Source organism: Bufo gargarizans, chromosome 1 (assembly GCF_014858855.1).
Source record: "Bufo gargarizans isolate SCDJY-AF-19 chromosome 1, ASM1485885v1, whole genome shotgun sequence".
NCBI classification, from domain to species: domain Eukaryota; kingdom Metazoa; phylum Chordata; class Amphibia; order Anura; family Bufonidae; genus Bufo; species Bufo gargarizans.
Genome location: NC_058080.1, coordinates 455,251,044 through 455,270,068, shown reverse-complemented (window position 1 = coordinate 455,270,068; position 19,025 = coordinate 455,251,044). Strand labels below are relative to the sequence as shown.

General features: G+C 43.4%; 1 protein-coding gene across 1 annotated transcript in view; it reads left to right on the top strand.

Annotated features, from left to right (window-relative positions):
- The window catches only part of DOCK8 (dedicator of cytokinesis 8), a 209,522-nt gene that overhangs the window by 68,173 nt on the left and 122,324 nt on the right, over nucleotides 1-19,025 (top strand). Inside the window, exons 7-14 of the mRNA XM_044272650.1 lie at nucleotides 2,644-2,729; nucleotides 4,592-4,658; nucleotides 6,287-6,436; nucleotides 7,918-7,998; nucleotides 9,319-9,478; nucleotides 11,492-11,628; nucleotides 12,419-12,506; nucleotides 14,048-14,210. Coding sequence (XP_044128585.1) covers nucleotides 2,644-2,729; nucleotides 4,592-4,658; nucleotides 6,287-6,436; nucleotides 7,918-7,998; nucleotides 9,319-9,478; nucleotides 11,492-11,628; nucleotides 12,419-12,506; nucleotides 14,048-14,210 — 932 coding nt within the window. The remainder of the gene's footprint in view (nucleotides 1-2,643; nucleotides 2,730-4,591; nucleotides 4,659-6,286; nucleotides 6,437-7,917; nucleotides 7,999-9,318; nucleotides 9,479-11,491; nucleotides 11,629-12,418; nucleotides 12,507-14,047; nucleotides 14,211-19,025) is intronic.

Genomic DNA, 19,025 nt, shown 5'->3' with positions numbered 1-19,025 from the left:
AATGCTAATAAATAAAAATTGTAATAAAACAAATGCCCACCGAAACCGTCACACTGTTCATGTAAAACTATACATGTTATATATCAAAACGATCGTCAGGAACCCATTGCAATAATTTTATTTTTGTGTTAGTTTTTGTGTCAATTTTTCACAAATTAAACCTAAGAAATAAATAAAATTCTCTAAAAACACATTAGTAAAGTCCTAGGTGTCATATAAAACATATCGCAAAAATTATTTTGGCAGGCCCATTCATGAAATGGTTAACATATTTTACTACATAATCAGAATGCTAAAGAAAATGCATAACCGTTCAAACAACAGCCCATAAATGATCATGGACATAAAAAGCACCCTAAACACATGATTAGGCATACGTTCCCTAACCGCATCTCCACTGTGCCGTATGGTCGTACCGTAAAGGTCTATTGAAATGGGCTGATTAAAGAGCTTCAATCAAGAATGAGCCATTTGTTTGCACTCGTTACCTGCTCATTCAGCTGTATTAACATGCAGTAATCATCTCCTCTGTATTGGATGAATGAGTGTTACCAACAGGGATGAATGGTCGTTACTGCCATCATTTGTCCCCATATACATGCATTGTCAGCAGCAGATCCCTGTTTACATAGGGGGAAGTGCTGCCAACAAACAGTAACTTACTGCATACATTTTCGGATCGGATGCGGACCCATTCACTTCAATGGGGCCGCAAAAGATGCGGACAGCACTCCGTGTGCTGTCCGCATCCGTTGCTCCGTTCCTTGGCCCCGCAAAAAAAATATAACCTGTCCTATTCTTGTCCGTTTTGCGGACAAGAACAGGCAGTTATACGAATGGCTGTCCATGCCGTTCCGCAAATTGCGGAACGCACATGGACGCCATCCGTGTTTTGCATATCCGCAATTTGCGGACGGCAAAACACACCACGATCGTGTGTATGCAGCCTGCCTTTAAAAGAAAATGCTGACTAAAGCTGATACCATGGGGAAGATTTACTAATCTTGTTTTAACATGTAGCCTGTGTAAATATAGGGGATAATGTATCAAGTGCGCTGCGCCAGAAAACTGGAGTGCTTTTTCCTTTTTGTCGGCGAGGTAGGCATTTCTGCCAAATTAATGATGTATTTGTGCCATTTTAGGCCATGTTTTATTGGTGGATCTACATTTTTAGCCACGTTTAACATTGCAACATTTTGGTAAAAGTTGCGCGTCTACTCCAGTATTCTTTGTAATAAATATGATTTGAGTTTAGACTGAGAAATCCATAGGGATTTTTTGCGACAATTAAAAAAAAAAGAAAACATTTTGTAAATTTGACGCAAAACACTGGATTCGAACCAAGCAGACGCTCCAACAAAAAAAGATCAAAAAGTCCCATATTGACACACTATACCTTAAGACAGGTAGCCGTAAGATCTGACAGATTTATCACAGGGGCCCAGACTGGGTGTTAAATTAGGTGCAGGGATAGACCCTTTTTGTCTAACTTTATAATGCTTATTTGTGGCAACCCTTTCCTACTAAGCCATAACCTCTCAGCAGACGAGGTGCAGTGAATTCATCTTTTTGGCTTACTTACTTTTTAAATATGTCTAAAACGATATGCTCCAAATTGCAGCACATATATCCAACATTTGGGCACAAATTAGCCAGAATTCAGCGGATCTGCAAAATACGCATGCCTTCCATCCCACACTTTTCTTGGTCACTGTTATAGATATGGCTATTCTTGTCTGCAAAATGGACAAGAATAGTACATGTTTTTTTATTTGTGAATGGCCGTATTGATGACATCAGTGTGCTGCATTTTTTGCAGCCCCATAGAAATTAATGGGTCCTTGTGCAATCTGCAAAAAATGTATATCAGACGCAGGCCAAAAACATGGTGATGTGCATGAGGCTTTAACTGGAGCATTCTTTTAACAGTAAAAGTAAGTTGGTTTGTTTGTTTTTTTCAATTACAGCAACCGCCCTATCCAACCAACTGTCTGCATAGACCAGAAATGGCCAACCTGCGGCTCTCCAGCTGTTGCAAAACTACAACTCCCAGCATGCCTAGACTGCCTACAGCTATCAGCCTACAGCAGGGCATAGTGGGAATTGTAGTTTTACAACAGCTGGAGAGCCGCAGGTTGGCCAGCCCTGGCATAGACACATAGATTTTATTCACCTGATTAAAATGCCGTTTTTCTTTTGTTTATCTGAGGCTCTGTTCCTTAGTTATGGCATTTTTTGTTAATATGCTAATTATGCCTTTGGTGCAATGTGAGCATCACCTCTGCTCTTGTTGCACCCAAGCTCCACTCATTTCTGTGGCCAGCTCCTCCCTAACTGCCTTGCTACTGCCTAGCCCTGCCAATCAAAGCAGTGAGGGAGGGGATGACCACAGAAAGGAGAGGAGTTTGGGTGCAACAAGAGCAATGGTTATGCCCACATTGCACCAAAGGCATAATTTGCATATTAAGAAAAAGTATCATAACTCAGAAATGGAGCCTCAGTTCAACTAAAGAAAAATTTTGTTTTAATCAGCTACATCTACGAGTCTATGCAAACAGTTGGATAAGGAGGTCACTGGTGACAGATCCCCTTTAATGAATGTCCAGTACATTTTGACCCTAATGCACACTATATATATTTCAGGATTATAATGTTGAAATCCGCCCTGTACCAGAATGCCCAAAGGAGCATATGGGATACAAGATAATGGTCAAGCTGCATACTCTAAAGTACAGTATAAAATGTTATATTACCTCATTTTTTTGTTTAATGCTTCTTACAGATGTCTGTTTTGTAACTTGCATGTTTTAGTATTTTATTTATAACTGGGAGAAATTGATATACAGATTATAAGAAAGTCACAGAACTTTTGATTACTCAATTATGAAGCTTAAAGAGTACCTATTTTGGCATCTGTCTGCATCCCCCATGTTATAATAATTCTCTAGCATTTCATGGGACTCAATGTTGTATCATTCATTTATTGTTCCTAATAGAAGTTATGAATGAATTACCAGCAATTTGCAATAAAGGTCCAGCTGGGTGTTACCAGTTGGGGGGGGGCCTGCACAGTCCGACACTATCCAATCAATAACACTGAGTTGAACCTTCAGTGCAAACTGCTTATTATCTCACTAGTCTAGTGGGGGGGGGTCTACTGGACCCCTAAGCTCACAGTGACAGCTTTTCACTTAAAACTATGGGTACATTCACACGACTAAGTTTTTTTTTTTTTTTTTTTTGTGGTCTGCGGACCACAGATCCGCGAAACACAGATACTGGCCCTGTGCACACTGCATCATAGTGCGAATACATTGACTTCAATGAGTCCATGGTCCACCTGTTGCTTTGAAGTATAGGACATATCCTATCTTTTGCCACACACGGAATTCAATGGGTCACACCATTATGCGGTGTGCACACGACCAGTATCCTTGTTTTGCAAACCACAAAATTCTTACAGTTTTGTGATTGCCCCCTATGGGTGAGGTTTATCAAGGCTGGCATTTTCTATGTGTTGCTGAAGGATTCACCTAATTTTCTAACGAGGCCATAAATTGTGCGAATCCTTCAGCAACACGTAGAAAATGCCAGCCTTGATAAACCTCACCCATAGGGGGCAGTCACAAGACTGCATCTTCCGGCAGTCTTCTGCACTGTGTGCCTAAGCTGAAATCGGAAAGTGGCAAGCATGGTGTAGAAACGCCACTTGCTATTAAAATTCTGTCACAGTGGAGTTTTAAAAGTCGAAAACACTGTCTTTGCAACTTTTTATGTTTTAAATACATCATAGGCACTCCTCCGTCTGGATTGTATGTAAACCAACAAATGTTTATTGAATTGCAATGTTATTAATAAAAATAAAGAAAATCTGAAAAATAAGAAATAAAGTGGCCATGTACAATCAATACTTCACAAATATATCTTAGTTGAATCAATCTTCCATAATTGGTCTGAAGTAAAAAAATATATTTCATACCCATGTGGCCCCAAACAATTGTATGTCGCAATGTTCTGATGTGTTGATGTTTTAAACGACAAACTAGAAATCGTTATATTTCAGCAATCCATCAAACATAATTTCCAAATACATACTCAATAAAAAATAATACATACTGTAATAAAAATTATTCAATTAACCACTTTGTTTTTATTGTATATGACTACCTTTTTTCCACTTTTTTTCTTCTATTATTTTTTCAAATTTTCTTTCTTTTTATTGATAACATTGCAATTCAATAAACATTTGTTGGTTTACATACTATCCAGTGCCTATCATATATTTAAAACCTTTACCATTTCCACACACTGGCATTGGGGGGTCCAGTGGATACTGAACCCTCCAACATCCAAGGCACTAACGTGAGAGCCTCCTTATTAATTGAAATGCAACTTTTTTATGCCATAAGAATGGCATAGGGAGGTGATAAAGCTCCCTCTGTGTCAATCTTCTCACCTGCTCCACAAAATGCTGCCTGTAGATTGGGCTGCATATTCAATGTGACGGGTTCCCTTTAAATAGGTATATTCTTTTAATATATGAACATACTTCATAAAACGTAACTTTTTCTCTTCCTCTGTTCCTGAACAGGTTTGACATTGACATTGAGCCCCTGTTTGCAACTATTTCACTTTATGACTGTAAAGAGAGGAAAAAGGTAATAAAATGTCACCCAGTGAAATACATTTTAAAGCAAATCTACACCATATGCAAAAAGCTATACTTAGTATAATACAATGCACAGTACATTTATTTTGTTTGGCTGGTTAAAAAATGGCGTGAATTTCATGCGTTTTTCATTATGCTTTTTCCAAGCATATTTGGTGGTGTTTTTTTTAATCTAATACATTTGTAACATGTACTTTTTCTAGCATTTTTCATTTCCTATTATGGAGACTTGAGAAGAAAATGCCGTACCTAGAGCATTCTAAAACGCCACTGATCCATAACATGCAAGAAAAAGCCCCAAACGAAAAAGCATTGTTTGTAGTGCATTTTATAAACTTTTATGTAACATCTGACTGCAGTGTTTTAGCTAAAAAAAAACCATCATGAAGAAATGCTGCATTCTTTTAAACACCCATAACGGGGCATTCCAGTTTTGGGCATTTATGGCATATCCAGAGGATATTCCTTAGAAAATAAAAACTTCCTGTTGGCAGTCCTGGACTGATTGTTATGCTGCCGGATTGCCTTATATTTCACCCTCTGCATTGCAAAGGATGAAATCCACAGCAAATACCGAATCTACAATGTAAGGCTACATGCACACGACCGTGCCATTTTTTGCGGTCCGGAAACCACGGATCCGCAAAAAACGGAAGCCGTCCGTGTGCCTTCCGCAATTTGCGGAACGGAACGGGCGGCCATTGATATAACTGCTTATTCTTGTGTCCGTTTTGCGGACAAGAATAGGACATGTTATATTTTTTTTGCGGGGCCCCATTGAAGTGAATGGGTCCGCATCCGAGCCGCCAAAACGGCGGCTCGGATGCGGACCCAAACAACGGCCGTGTGCATGAGGCCTAAATCGGCATCCTCTGGGTTTAAAACAACACTGTATATGAAGTTATAGGTGTATTCTGGTACGGACACTCTCCACAGCATGTAGATGAGATTTCTTGAAACGGTATCCACTTCACAGTTACTGGAAACGCTGCGGATCTTCCGCACTCAAATCCGCTGTGGAAAATCTGCACCATTTATGCTGTGTGTGGCTGTAGGGTCTATTCACACTCTACAGTCAACACAATATAACTGTAAGGTGCAAATGCACCCCAAATGCTGCAGATGTATGATATGTCTGTGTCTAGGTTGGAAAATGAAGAGCACCAGTGCCACTATAAACACAGATCTTCTGGATAAAATGGCGGATCCTCATTTCTCATGTTTATTGCAACATTTCTTTAGTGCACATTATATCTAGGTTGCCTCAATGTAATGATTTTTAATGTTCCTGTTAAATATGATGAAATTTAGGCTATTTACACAGTAGCTTTGGTAATCCGGTACCTTGATTCCACAGGCAATAAGGCTACCGGAGCTCACCGTATCTGGCATTGCCAGGTACGACCGCTGTGTACCGCCAGATTCCCATTGACTATAATGAGATCTGGTTTCCAGCATAAATGGCAGGTTTTGGCCAGACAAATACCACTGCATTCAGAGTTTTTTTTTTGGGCCGACAGACAGCATTTATGCCGAAACAGTCTGCCGGATCAGACATGCTGGAGATATGAATGAAGCCTAAACACAATGCTATCTTTTTTTTTTTTTCTTTGCTAGATTTCTGAGAATTTTCATTGTGATCTGAACTCGGAAGCGTTCAAACAATATCTGCGGGCCCATACACCCAGTGTGGCCCCTTCAAGCCAAGCAAGAACTGCAGTGTTCTCCATTACATATCCCTCCACAGATATCTTCCTAGTTGTTAAGGTGAGCATGAGGAATAAAGAGGCAGCACATACGTGTATGTGTTTGTCTGCTTAGGAAACCTATCTGGAGGCTCCATATGTCCAGTATTGGTTATGGAGTCAGACATAAAAAAATATAAATGCATTCTGCTCGGTAGCACTTGAGCACCACAAAACAGTAGCCTGAATAACATATGGTGAACTAATAATTTCCTTGGAGTTTACTGTATGTGTTAATGAACAGTATTGCAGGTGAGGGGATTATGTGCACATATACAGCAGTCCTGACAATGTATTTCAGGGCAGCAGGAAAATAAAAGGTAGTGATTTGGACTCCATATCTGCAGTACTACTCATGTATTACTGTAGATGATTGTCCAAAATTGGGGTGACATCGTCCCTTTAAGTGGTTTTTGTACCATTCACAACCATATCACTGATCTGTAAAGTGATAAATACAGAGATATATCATCAAAGCAGCAGAACTGTCAATTACAACCTGCTCCTGGATCCCAAGCAGCAGCAGAATATTGTACATAGCAAAACAGAAGAAATGTAACTGGATGTATTTCTATGAAGTCGACATCCAGCTGTAGACAGTTTTCTAGATACAGTACATTCTGTATCAATCTATTTTGTCCTTTTATAATGGACAGTTACACGGCTCATTACAGTACATTGAGGCTGGGTTGTCGTGCAGCAGCCACAGAATGGATGAGGAGGGGTGCAGCCAAAATCTACAGGTGGTTCTGCTATGGATCGAAACAGTTTTCTAAATTTCTTTAGGGTGCCTTCACGCACTGCGGAAATTTCAGCAACTGAAGATCAATTCCATTCTTTTGAATGAGGTGGCAACACATACATTTCTGCAAGCCCCATTCAGGTGAATGGAGCTCATTTTCAATTCAATTTCACAGCGTGTGTAAGCATCCTTTAGGGTTCGTTTATACAGTGATCTTGGTCATGCTCCAAAGGATCACAATGTAGCGGTCCTGTCATATAATTGAATAGGGTTGCAGAGCAACTGCTGTTACTGCGACCCCAGAACTGCAAAACATCCAGCAGCATTGGATTTTTTGTATTTCTGTGGTTGCTGTTTCAGCACACATACAAGTATCTCTGCGATTCAATCCATTTTTATGCAAGCACCACTACGCTGTGATCCCACTTTGATCATCTGCGCTACAGTTGTCTTGTGACCAAGATCGCCATCTAGCTAAACCCTAATGATCACTAAGTAAGGATGTGCTGGAGTACTGCATCTCACCTCCCATTCAAGTGACTTGGAGCAGAGCTGCAGTATACTGGTGCTGGAAACTGCGCAGCATATTGAGCCTTTCTGGAGTGGACTCCCAACAGTCTAAAGGATAAGTCATCAATAGCTAAGTCCAGGAAAATACCTAAAGAAACTCTGAAAGTCAAGATAAAGTTTGCTGCAACTGTTTAATATGTTATGAGTATCAAGATAAGAATTGTGGCATTGTATTCGGTTATGCTTTACAGATAGAAAAAGTTCTTCAACAAGGAGAAATCTCGGACTGCGCTGAGCCATACATGGTGTTAAAAGATTCTGAGGGTGGAAAGGTAAGTTTGTCATCTTCATAATTCATATAGCATTCCTGATCGCTTAAAGGGCATCTGTCAGCAGATTTGTACCCATGAAACTGGCTGACCTGTTGCATATGCACCAATCAAAGTGCAGAGGGTGCGGCAGTTGCAGAGAGAGCTAAGCCTCTAGAAGTAAGGGCAACGCAGCTGTTGCTCCTAGAGGCTCATTCACATATATTAAAACCTCCTGTTTCTCAGCAATGTGGGCACATAAGAACATGGGACCAACACAGATGCCTTCAGCTGCCAAGCGCACATGAAACAGGTCAGCCAGTGTCATAGGTAGAAATCTGCTGACAGATGCCCTTAAAAGGGAATTTTTAGCGTATTTATTTTTAGCACTGTTAATTAGATTTAAGTGTGTAGAAAGAAAATAGTGTGTTTGCTCTATGTGTTTTTCAGAGAATAAGGCGTTAAATAGAACTGTCATTAATTTGCCCACCCTTATAACAATGTGTTGACTCTGCTTATGCTGCTCCAGTCTGTACAGCAAAGCTGATAAGTGAGAAAGGGTTATATCTAGCTGTTTATATACAAAGCTGCAGTGGTGATTTGTAGGTATAAGGCAGATAACCTTGCAACCAATCAGTGCTCTTATGCCATATACCTGAGAATAGTGATTGGCTATAGTGGTCATGCACCATATATCTCTACTTCACCCAAACCGGTTTCATTGTAGTTATAAATGTGCCCTGGTATGAATATAGCTTAGTGATGGTGTTGTAGTATAGTTCTATAGCGGTGATAAAGAGTAATCAGTGAGATAGAAATCAATGACAGACATTAAAGGGTTTTCCGGGAGTTCAGTATTGATGGCCTACCCTCAGGATAGGTCATCAATATCTGATCAGTGGGGGTCTGAATCTCAGCACCCCCGCCGGTCAGCTGTTTGAAGCACTGTGCCTTCTCACAGCTTATGAAGCACAGCGCCAAATATGGTATAGCAGCTGTGCTTGGTATTGCAGCCTAGGCCCATCCACTTAAATGGGACAGAGCTGCAAATAGGCCATATGACCAATGAACGTCACTGGCCAAGGAAGAGGCCATGGTGCTCACCGGAGTGCCATGGCCTCTTCAAACAACTGATGTGTGGTGGTTCTGGGAGTCAGATCCCCACAGATCTGATGTAGCCTGAGGATAGGCCATTGGTATTAAACTTCAGAAAAAGCCTTTTAAATAGCTATTTAAGGAAATGCTGATATATCAATGATCTACACGTACAACTGTAAAGTATGTGCTGCTTTTATTCTGCATATTTTATTCTGCAATACTTTACTGTATTTTAATTTATTCCAGACCAAAGAAAAAGTAGAAAAGCTTAAATCTCAAGCAGAAAACTTTTGTCAGCGTTTAGGAAAATATCGTATGCCATTTGCTTGGATACCGATTAGCCTGCAAAGCTGTATTAATGATATGACTCTGGAAAGAGAAGCATCGGAATCTGAAAACGGGAATGGTATTGCTATCCTTTCTATATGGGGGCTAGTGTATTTTGTTAAAAATAACGAAAAATACTGCCATTTGTGATCACGCTAGGACAGGTCATTATTGTCTCTTTAACTTGCAGGAATAAAAAGGTCTTAGGGTGGTATTACCTTGCCCATCTTCAGGCAGTGCGAGCGCCGATGGAATGAATACATCTATCGGTGCTCGTTTACATCTGCCTGATTACACAGGCCGATGCAGATTTTGAATGTGGGAGAAACAATTGCTACTGCAGTCGTTCCCCCTCGTTCTCTTCTATTTATTATCGGCAGCACATCCTTGATTACACAGGGAGATGTGCTACCGTTAATCGAGCACGTATGTGTTGTCACTAGGGAGAGAGCTGCTGCCAGATAACTCCAGCGGTGGCTTTTCTCCTGGGAGAACAAAAGGATCCGGCAAAAAATTTCAGTTCACTTGATCCCATCCCCAACATCAACTGTCAGCAGAGAGTCGGGAGCTGGCCATACACATTAGGTTGGTGGATTCAGGCCACAATACACTAATGTGTATGCGGGCCTTCACTCACTTGATCACTATCATTTGCCATATTATCAGTTAGACTTCTTTCACACTTGCGTTATATCCAGTATTGAGATCCGGCAGGGGATCTCGATAACTGAATTAAATTGATCCGTTTTGATTTTGCACATCAGGATGCATCCGTTCCATTAGGCCGAATGCACACGGCCGTGTTCCGCGTCCGAGAGCGGTCCGTGGTATGCCGGGCTGGATTCCTGTTCAGAGCAGGAGTGCACGGCGTCATTGGTTGCTATGACGCCGTGCGCTTCATGCCGCCACTGCACTACAGTAATACACTCGTATAGTGTATTACTGTAGTGCAGCGGCGGCATGAAGCGCACGGCGTCATAGCAACCAATGACGTTGTGCGCTCCTGCTCTGAACAGGAATCCAGCCCGGCATACCACGGACCGTTCTCGGACGCGGAACACGGCCGTGTGCATTCGGCCTTAGGATGTGGTTGTGTGAAATCAAAATGGAAAAAAACTGATTAGTCACTAATACATTGACTTTCAATCCGTTTTTTTAATACATTGACTTTCAATCCGTAAGATGTAGATCCATCAACATTGACTCACATTGTTTTCAGTGTCGGATCCATTTTTTTTACAGTTTTTATGACCGGACACAAAACTGCAGCTTGCAGCGGTTTTTGTGTCCAGTCACAAAACGGAATGCTGCCGAAACAGAAGACGTCCTGATGCATCCTGAACGGATCCCCTTCCATTCACAATGCATGAGGACTAAACTGAAATGTTTTTTTCCTGTATTAAGATCCTTCGCTGGATCTCAATACCGGAAAACAACAACAACTCAAATGTGAAACGTATTTAGGGCTCGTTCACACGACCGTTGGTGTCCCGTTCCCGTATTGCGGACCACATTTGCGGGCACCGTTTCGTTGTCACTCCGCATCACTGATGCGGACCCATTTATTTCAATGGGTCCGCAAATCCGGAGATACGGAACACTACGAAAGCACTACGGAGTACTTCCTGGGGTTCCGTTCCATGCCTCCGCACTGCAAAAAGATAGAACATGCTCTATCTTTTTGTGGAACAGAGGGATCGCGGACCCATTCAAGTGAATGGGTCTGCGATCCCCATGCGCCTGCCCCACGGAAGTTGCCCTTGCATTGCGGGCACCAACGGTTGCGTGAACGAGCCCTTAGCCAGATGTGTGGCATCGCATCCATAGACGTGAAAGTGTTACTTAGTACTATAGAACTTTTCTAATAAACTCTGTGGGTGAGATTTATCAAAACTGGTGTAAAGTAGAACTGGCTTAGGTGCCCATAGCAACCAATCAGATTCCACCTTTCATTTTCCAAAGGAGCTATGAAAAATGAAAGGTGAAATCTGATTGCTATGGGCGCTAAGCCAGTTTTTCCTTACACCAGTTTTGATAAATCGACCCCACTATTTTGCACTTTCTTAAGCCTTCTGTTCTTCTACTTCTATAGGTAAGACACTAACTGCTGACAGGAGATCCTCACTCGGGCCAGCAAGGAGATTTTCCGATAGAGCGAGCTCAATAGATGAAGTCCCAGCATCACCGTTCAAACCTATAACAATTACACAAACTATGCTCTTTAAGCAGGTGAATATTGTACTGTACATATCTTTTCTATGCCTTAGGTTCTAATGCGTCACATGGTTTGTAGAGCTCAGTATACACTCATCCGTTTTCATTAGTAAATCCTAAAATGTTTTGAGCTGTTGTGAGTTACATCACATTTTCTATAAAATGACCATTTTCTTTGGTACTTTGTATTTTAGTCCAGAAGGAGTCTTAGGGCTCATGCACACGACCGTTCTGTTTTTTGCGGTCCGCAAACGGCGGATCCGCAAAAAACGGAAGCCGTCCGTGTGCCTATTGCAATTTGCGAAACGGAACGGGCGGCTCATTGTAGAATTGGACAGGAGCGGAGCAACGGATGCGGACAACACTCGGAGTGCTGTCCGCATCTTTTGTGGCCCCATTGAAGTGAATGGGTCTGCACCTGAGCCGCAAAAACTGCGGCTCAGATGCGGACCAGAGCTACGGTTGTGTGCATGAGGCCTAAAAGAGGACCTGTCACCATTCCTGACATACTGTATCTGTTTTAGTAACTACTTGCATTCCCCATGCGATAACAATTCTGGAGCATATTTCAGTGTAACTCCAGCCTCCGGTAATAGTAAAGAAACTTCCCATATTTATTCCGTCATCTTTAAGATCAGCCAATACAGACGGATACAGACAGGACAGTGTTCATCTATAGCTCGTCTAAGTACGGCCACTTTAAATTCACATAAAATTAAAATAAATTCTCAGAAAAATATTGATGAATGAAACAATATATGCACATGCCTATTTAACTTATTGTCTGTGTGTTTTTTTGTACTAGGAAGGAGACAAGCTAAGTGATGAAGACTTATTCAAGTATTTAGCAGATTATAAAAGAGCTTTGCAAAAGCGGGCAAAATGTATACCAGGTGAGGGCAGGAGTGCCATGTGTGACTTGTGTACGGAGTAAAAGTATTCCTATTGTTCTTATGACTTGCTATTAAGCCTTTGTTACTGATCTTCTTGGAGGAGAAAAGGAAACAGGAGAAAAGATTGCTTCACTTCATATAGATGAGCGTAGAAGTGAGGCTGAAATGGTCATCAGGGGTAGCTAGAATATATTTCCTGAATAACTGTGTTTTACAATATAATCTAGAGTAGTACAATAAACTGTGGCATTTCATTGTTAATTCCAGTAGGACAGAACATTTTGAAATAGTTCTCATTTAGAGTCCCTACTGTTGTGTATTACAGAGCCATAAGCACTCTGTGTGTTACTATCCCCCCAGAAGTAATACTTCTAGGTGGGAATAGTTATGTAATACAGTGTCCAATGGACTGTGCCACCACATGAATAAAAAAGAAAAACCTCTGTGTGCCGACCAGTAAATGCACACAGAGCTACAGCATGGACTGATTTCTCATGTCCATGACCACCGCATCAGACATCTGATGAAATGTAATGCTGACCCATACACTTAGACTGATAGCAACAAAACCTGTTTTTGGTTGGACCTGTCCAACCATCTAATGTGTGTGGGCCCTCTGACTTTCCACCGACAGAGAATGATCAGGCAGTTGAATTTTAACTCGCCCTGTCCTTTTTTGCTGTTGTGTTCAGTGTCCTGGGCTTTCTGAACTGAATGTTTCTCAGCCCTACTCTCTGATCTTAGTGATAGCTCTTCGCATTTTGCAAAGAAATCCCAGGACACTGAACATGAAGGGGCTGCCTCCTTGACACTAGTAGTCTCAGCACAGGAGAGGATAAAAACATAATACCACAGGTGTGGAGGAGCAGAGCAGAGGATGAGAGTGGTAGTGGTTCTGGCTGCAACAGTTTTTCACATAAATCACAGTGGCAGCCCTCACACAGATGCTCCCTAGAGTCAGGGCAGTGACAGGAGGGCACACCCTTTCTTCCCTCAGGGCACCCTGATGTTAGGGCTCCTGTCTGATGGTAGTTCGGGTGACCTTGGGGTTATGGGTCTGGTACGGGTTCAAGGCATGAGGTGTGGCTACTGTGGCCGGCATATAGTATTGGAGTCAGTAATCAGACCAGTTAAAGAAAATGGACAACTCCCTCTTTACTAAAGTACAGAAAAGGAGTTGTAGTACATCAAACAGAATCGAAACACAGTTCCAAACAATTCACAGTGCAAATCTTCCCTACTATCAATGTATGAATATGAGCAAAGATGTGGGTTGCAGTACTCTCTCTATCTTTCCAAAGTCTGTCTCTGACTCTCTCTCTCTCTCTCTCTCTCTCTCTCTCGAATCAATGGCTGGCAATATTACTTTTACAATGGTGGCTGTCATTTCTAACTGAGGGTTACACGGTTTAAGATATGGTTGGCCAGACCTTGTCCAAGTGTGCAGTAAAGTCTCTATCAACCTAATTTACACTGGATTTAGTATAACGTTTTATAAAATCCCCATATCAATATTATCCTAATCTGCCCACTTTCTTAAGGTTTGTTGAAGCTTGAAATCTCCCCAATTTATGATGGGTTGAGCGGCTGTCTTACTCCTGAGCTACTTCCAATTAAGCCCTTTCCTGAAGGTCGCGCAAGACTAATTAAGGAGATTCTTGAGATTCCAATAAAAGAAGTGTATGTTCCACACACCATTTACAGGTAAGATGTAGATATGTTGTCCTAGATATGTTCATTAGATGTTAGATATGTTGAGGTTGCCCTGCAGTAGACAGGTTGTTGCTGTAGTTTGACAGTGCTGGTTGTCATTTTTTCATAAACAGATGGAATAGTTATCTGTGATCTATGTAATAGTTGTGAGATCCTTGATCCCTTTGGGGAAAAGATTTTTCCTGTGCACACAGGCAGCTTTATGAAGAAAATGAAAGAAACATGTTTTACAAATGGATTGCAGTTTCTCTGTTATGTTTGAATGCCTTCCCATGTCAGTAATGGTAAATTGTAAAATGTGTAATTTGCATTGTACAGAAGTGCTGCTGGAATAGAATTACCAAGATCTCCTGTATGTCTAATTAAAAAAAAGTTCTGGTAATAATTCTGTACGTACTAATAAATGAGCCTCTCCTCTTGCCAACCAGTATCACATAAGCCACATTCACACATGCAGGGTAACCCACATATGTTCTGGAGTTTATTCAGGGGTGCTGTGGGTGTGAAAGGAAACTTCCACAATATCTGTCCTGAACTTTACCCAGACTTTTTCTCAGTAGTGCCTTAATACCAAATCCTGCTTTTGTCCGAGTCAGCACATGTTCCGCAAAATCACAGTGGGCCATGCTTAAAGTACCCGCCCCATGCCTAGGGACCTGGAACATTTCCTCTGTATCGAGAACGCGCCCGATACGGACATCTCTGGGCGGATAGCTACATCTGTGAAAGGGCAACTTTGGTAAATCTCCAGACTTTCTCAAAGAAATTTCTGTGAGAAAACAATATTTGAAGGGGTTTCCTGGATTTTAATGTTGATGACCTAACCTCAGGATAGGTCATCAATATCAGACTGGCGGGGGTCTGACACCCCTGCCGATCAGCTGGTTGTAGAGAAGCCTGCTCTCTGTGCCAGCGCTGCCTTCCCTTCATTGTTTACCTGCTCGCCATCGGCATCGCAGTGGTGAGCAGGTGTAGTTACAAGCTATCCGATTCCCCTCAATATAATGGCTTGTAATTACACCTGCTCGCTTAGGGGTGGGCGATATAGACGATATATGCGATATAAATTTGTGCCACGATATGGATTTTGAGCATATCGCTTATATCGCCGGATTGCGATATGATCGCGCTCTCTGTGCGCACCATGTTCTCCTGAGCCGGCACAGTGGAGAAGGAGAGAGTCCCTCCCCACTGTGCGCGGCTGCCGCTGACCACCAATGACAAAAGAGGAGGAGAGGAGGGACTGACAGTAAAACATTGAGTTTTCACGATCTCAGTGAGTGCATGAAAACTCAAATCCGATGGTATATTCTAACCCCCAGGCGTTCCCATGGTGACAGGGACGCTTGCCTGGGGGTTAGAATATACAGGGCCACACCGCTGACAGTAGAACATTTAAAAACTAATCAGTAACTTTAACTTTATTAATTGGTGATCTCTTTACTGTATACCGGCTCTTTACTGTATACCTGCTCCTCCCACTAGGCGGCGCAGGCGCGTGACGTCAGTGAGTGAGCGCCGCCCCCCGCACTGCCTGCTGTTACCGGAGCTAAGACCTAGTGAGGTATACAGTAACGAGATCACCAATTAATAAAGTTAAAGTTACTGATTAATTTTTAAATGTATTCCTGTGAGCGTCGGGGGGGATCTGTGGATGGCACTGTTTAGGGGGGGGGGGGGGGATCTGTGGATGGCACCGTTTAGGGAAGGGGGGATCTGTGGATGGCACCATTTAGGAGAGGAGGGGGGGATCTGTGGATGGCACCGTTTAGGGGAGGAGGGGGGGGATCTGTGGATGGCACCGTTTAGGGGAAGAGGGGGGGGGGTCTGTGGATGGCACCGTTTAGGAGAGGAGGGGGGGATCTGTGGATGGCACCGTTTAGGAGAGGAGGCGGGGATCTGTGGATGGCACCGTTTAGGGAAGGGGGGGGGGGATCTGTCGATGGCACTGTTTAGGGGAGGGGGGGGGGGGGAATCTGTGGATGGCACCATTTAGGGGGGGGGGGGGAAATCTGTGGATGGCACCATTTAGGGGGGGGGGGGGAAATCTGTGGATGGCACCATTTAGGGGAGGGGGGGATCTGTGCATGGCACCGTTTAGGGGAGTGGGGGGATCTGTGGATGGCACCGTATAGGGGAGGTGGGGGGGGGGATCTGTGGATGGCACCGTTTAGGGGAGGGGGATCTGTGGATGGCACTGTTTAGGGGAGGAGGGGGATCTGTGGATGGCACCGTTTAGGGGAGGGGGGATCTGCGGATGGCACCGTTTAGGGGATGAGGGATCTGTGGATGGCACCGTTTAGGGGAGGGGGGATCTGTGGATGGCACCGTTTAGGGGAGGGGGGATCTGTGGATGGCACCGTTTAGGGGAGGGGGGATCTGTGGATGGCACCGTTTAGGGGAGGGGGGATCTGTGGATGGCACTGTTTAGGGGAGGGGGATCTGTGGATGGCACCGTTTAGGGGAGGGGACTCAGCTCCCTGCTGTTGTGTGCACAAAGCACAGGGCAGCAGGGAGAGTGTAAAGTCCTATTCACCCTAATAGAGCTCTATTAGGGTGAATATGACAAGGGTTCTACGTTCTAGCCCTTAAGGAGGCTAATAGTTATTAAATAAAAAGTAAAAAAACAGGCCCCCCCAAATATAGAAAACAATATATCGCGATATATATCGCATATCACACATGCTTAAAATTATATCGCAATATAGATTTTAGGCCATATCGCCCACCCCTATGCTCGCTACTGCGATGTTGATGGCGAGCAGGCAAATAATGAAGGGAAGGGCTTTTCTTCAACCAGCTGATTGGCGGGGGTGCCGGGAGTTAGACCCCTGCCAATCTGATATTGATGAAAAAACTGCCATAAAAAGATGTGTAAAACCCACCCTAAGGGTCCATTCACACTTCCGTGTGTGTTTTGCGGATCCACGGATCTGTGGATCCGCAAAACACGAACACCGGCAATGTGCGTTCCGCATTTTGCGGACCGCACATCGCCGGCACTTAATAGAAAATGCCTATTCTTGTCCACAATTGCGAACAAGAATAGGATATGTTCTATTTTTTTCGGGAACGGAATTGCGGACCCGAAAGTGCGGATCCGCAATTCCGGATCCGGGCCGCACATCGTGCGGCCCCATAGAACTGAATGGGTCTGCAATTCCGGAACAGAATTGCGGACGTGTGAATGGACCCTAACTCTTCTTTATCCCTCATTTATCCCTTCTATATTCCATGTTTGTTCCATTTGTACCTCTTGCCTTTCTACACTATGTGAAGTTGAACACAGGATCTCCAAAAGAATGGAAATCCAGCTTTTGAAACCGATGGACATGTTCTCTGTTGCTCACCAAGGCCTGCATGTATCTGAGCAGTGGCGTACCTCCAATAGAGGCAGACCACGCAGCTGCTATGGGGCCCCTGGGGGAAGGGGGCCCGCAGTGGAGGATAGGCCCCGCCCACTAATTACACTTGTATGGGGGTTAGGGGGTTCTGACAGTTCATAAGGTAAGGGGGGCTATGGTGGCACTGGTATACTATTATACCCCCCCCAATGGGCTGTGCCTGTGTGCTGCTTATAGTGGACAGTGCCCTCAGACAATGAATGGGGACAATCAAAAGCGGGTTTTTTCCCGGTATTGAGACCCTATGACGGATCTCAATACCGGAAAATAGAAACGCAAGTGTGAAAGTAGCTCCTAATGTCTACATGGCTGCAACTGCTGGGGGTATGGCAGGGGAGAAGCCAGGGCAGGTGGTGGGGTGGGCCAGTGGACGGAGTTAGTGGGGCCCCATTAAGATTCTTGCTATGGGGCCCAATGATTTCTATGTACGCCTCTGTATCTGAGCTATTGCTTGGAAATCAACGTGGCTAAAAATGTTAAAATGGTCTGAAATGGTACCTAATAAAATGGAGGTTATTTTACTTAAAGGGAATCTGTCACTAGGATTTGGGTTATAGAGCTGAGGACATGGGTTGCTAGATGGCCGCTAGCACATCCGCAATACCCAGTCCCCATAGCTCTGTGTGCCTTTATTGTGTCAAGAAACCGATTTGATACATATGCAAATTAACCTGAGATGAGTCCTGTCCCTGACTCATCTCACCTACAGGACTCATCTCAGGGTAATTTGCATATGCTTTAAGTCGTTTTTTTTAAACAATAAAAGCACACAGAGCTATGGGGACTGGATATTGCGGATGTGCTAGCGGCCATCTAGCAGCCCATGTCCTCAGCTCTATAACCCAAATCCTAGTGACAGGTTCCCTTTAAGTTTTACTGGTGATTGTAAGATTGAGCAGCGATCAACTGGCTGCCTGAGATCCACCTTTCCTCACCCCCAGCGATCAGCTGTAAGCCATGTCTAGGCATGCATTTTCCTTGCAGTGGTCCCTGAAGTGGACATGTTCATTACATTGTGGCCATTTGAAGAAAAGGCTGTGTATGTAATGCATAGATGTGCTGGGCCTGCCAGAGCCTTAGAGAGCAGCTTTCTTTCAGTCACATAGAGGGGGGTCCTTAGCTGGGAGATCCCTTCTATGAGGTTCAACTAGCCTGATAGGGCATTGGACAGGGGTTGTCATCCTAGGGCAGCCTGTTTAATGAGCTAATGATAAGGATCCCATGATACAGGATGGCGCTATCTCATAGGGCATTGACATAATGCCAGCGCTTTTCTGGTTTATGGTAGATTCTGGTGTCTATGCAGTTAATACAATGCCACAGTTGTATCTATGAACGCAGAGCAGTGCATCTGTGGAGGTCTCTCAGCTAGTTGTAGTTTTAGTAGATGGATTCTTCTCAG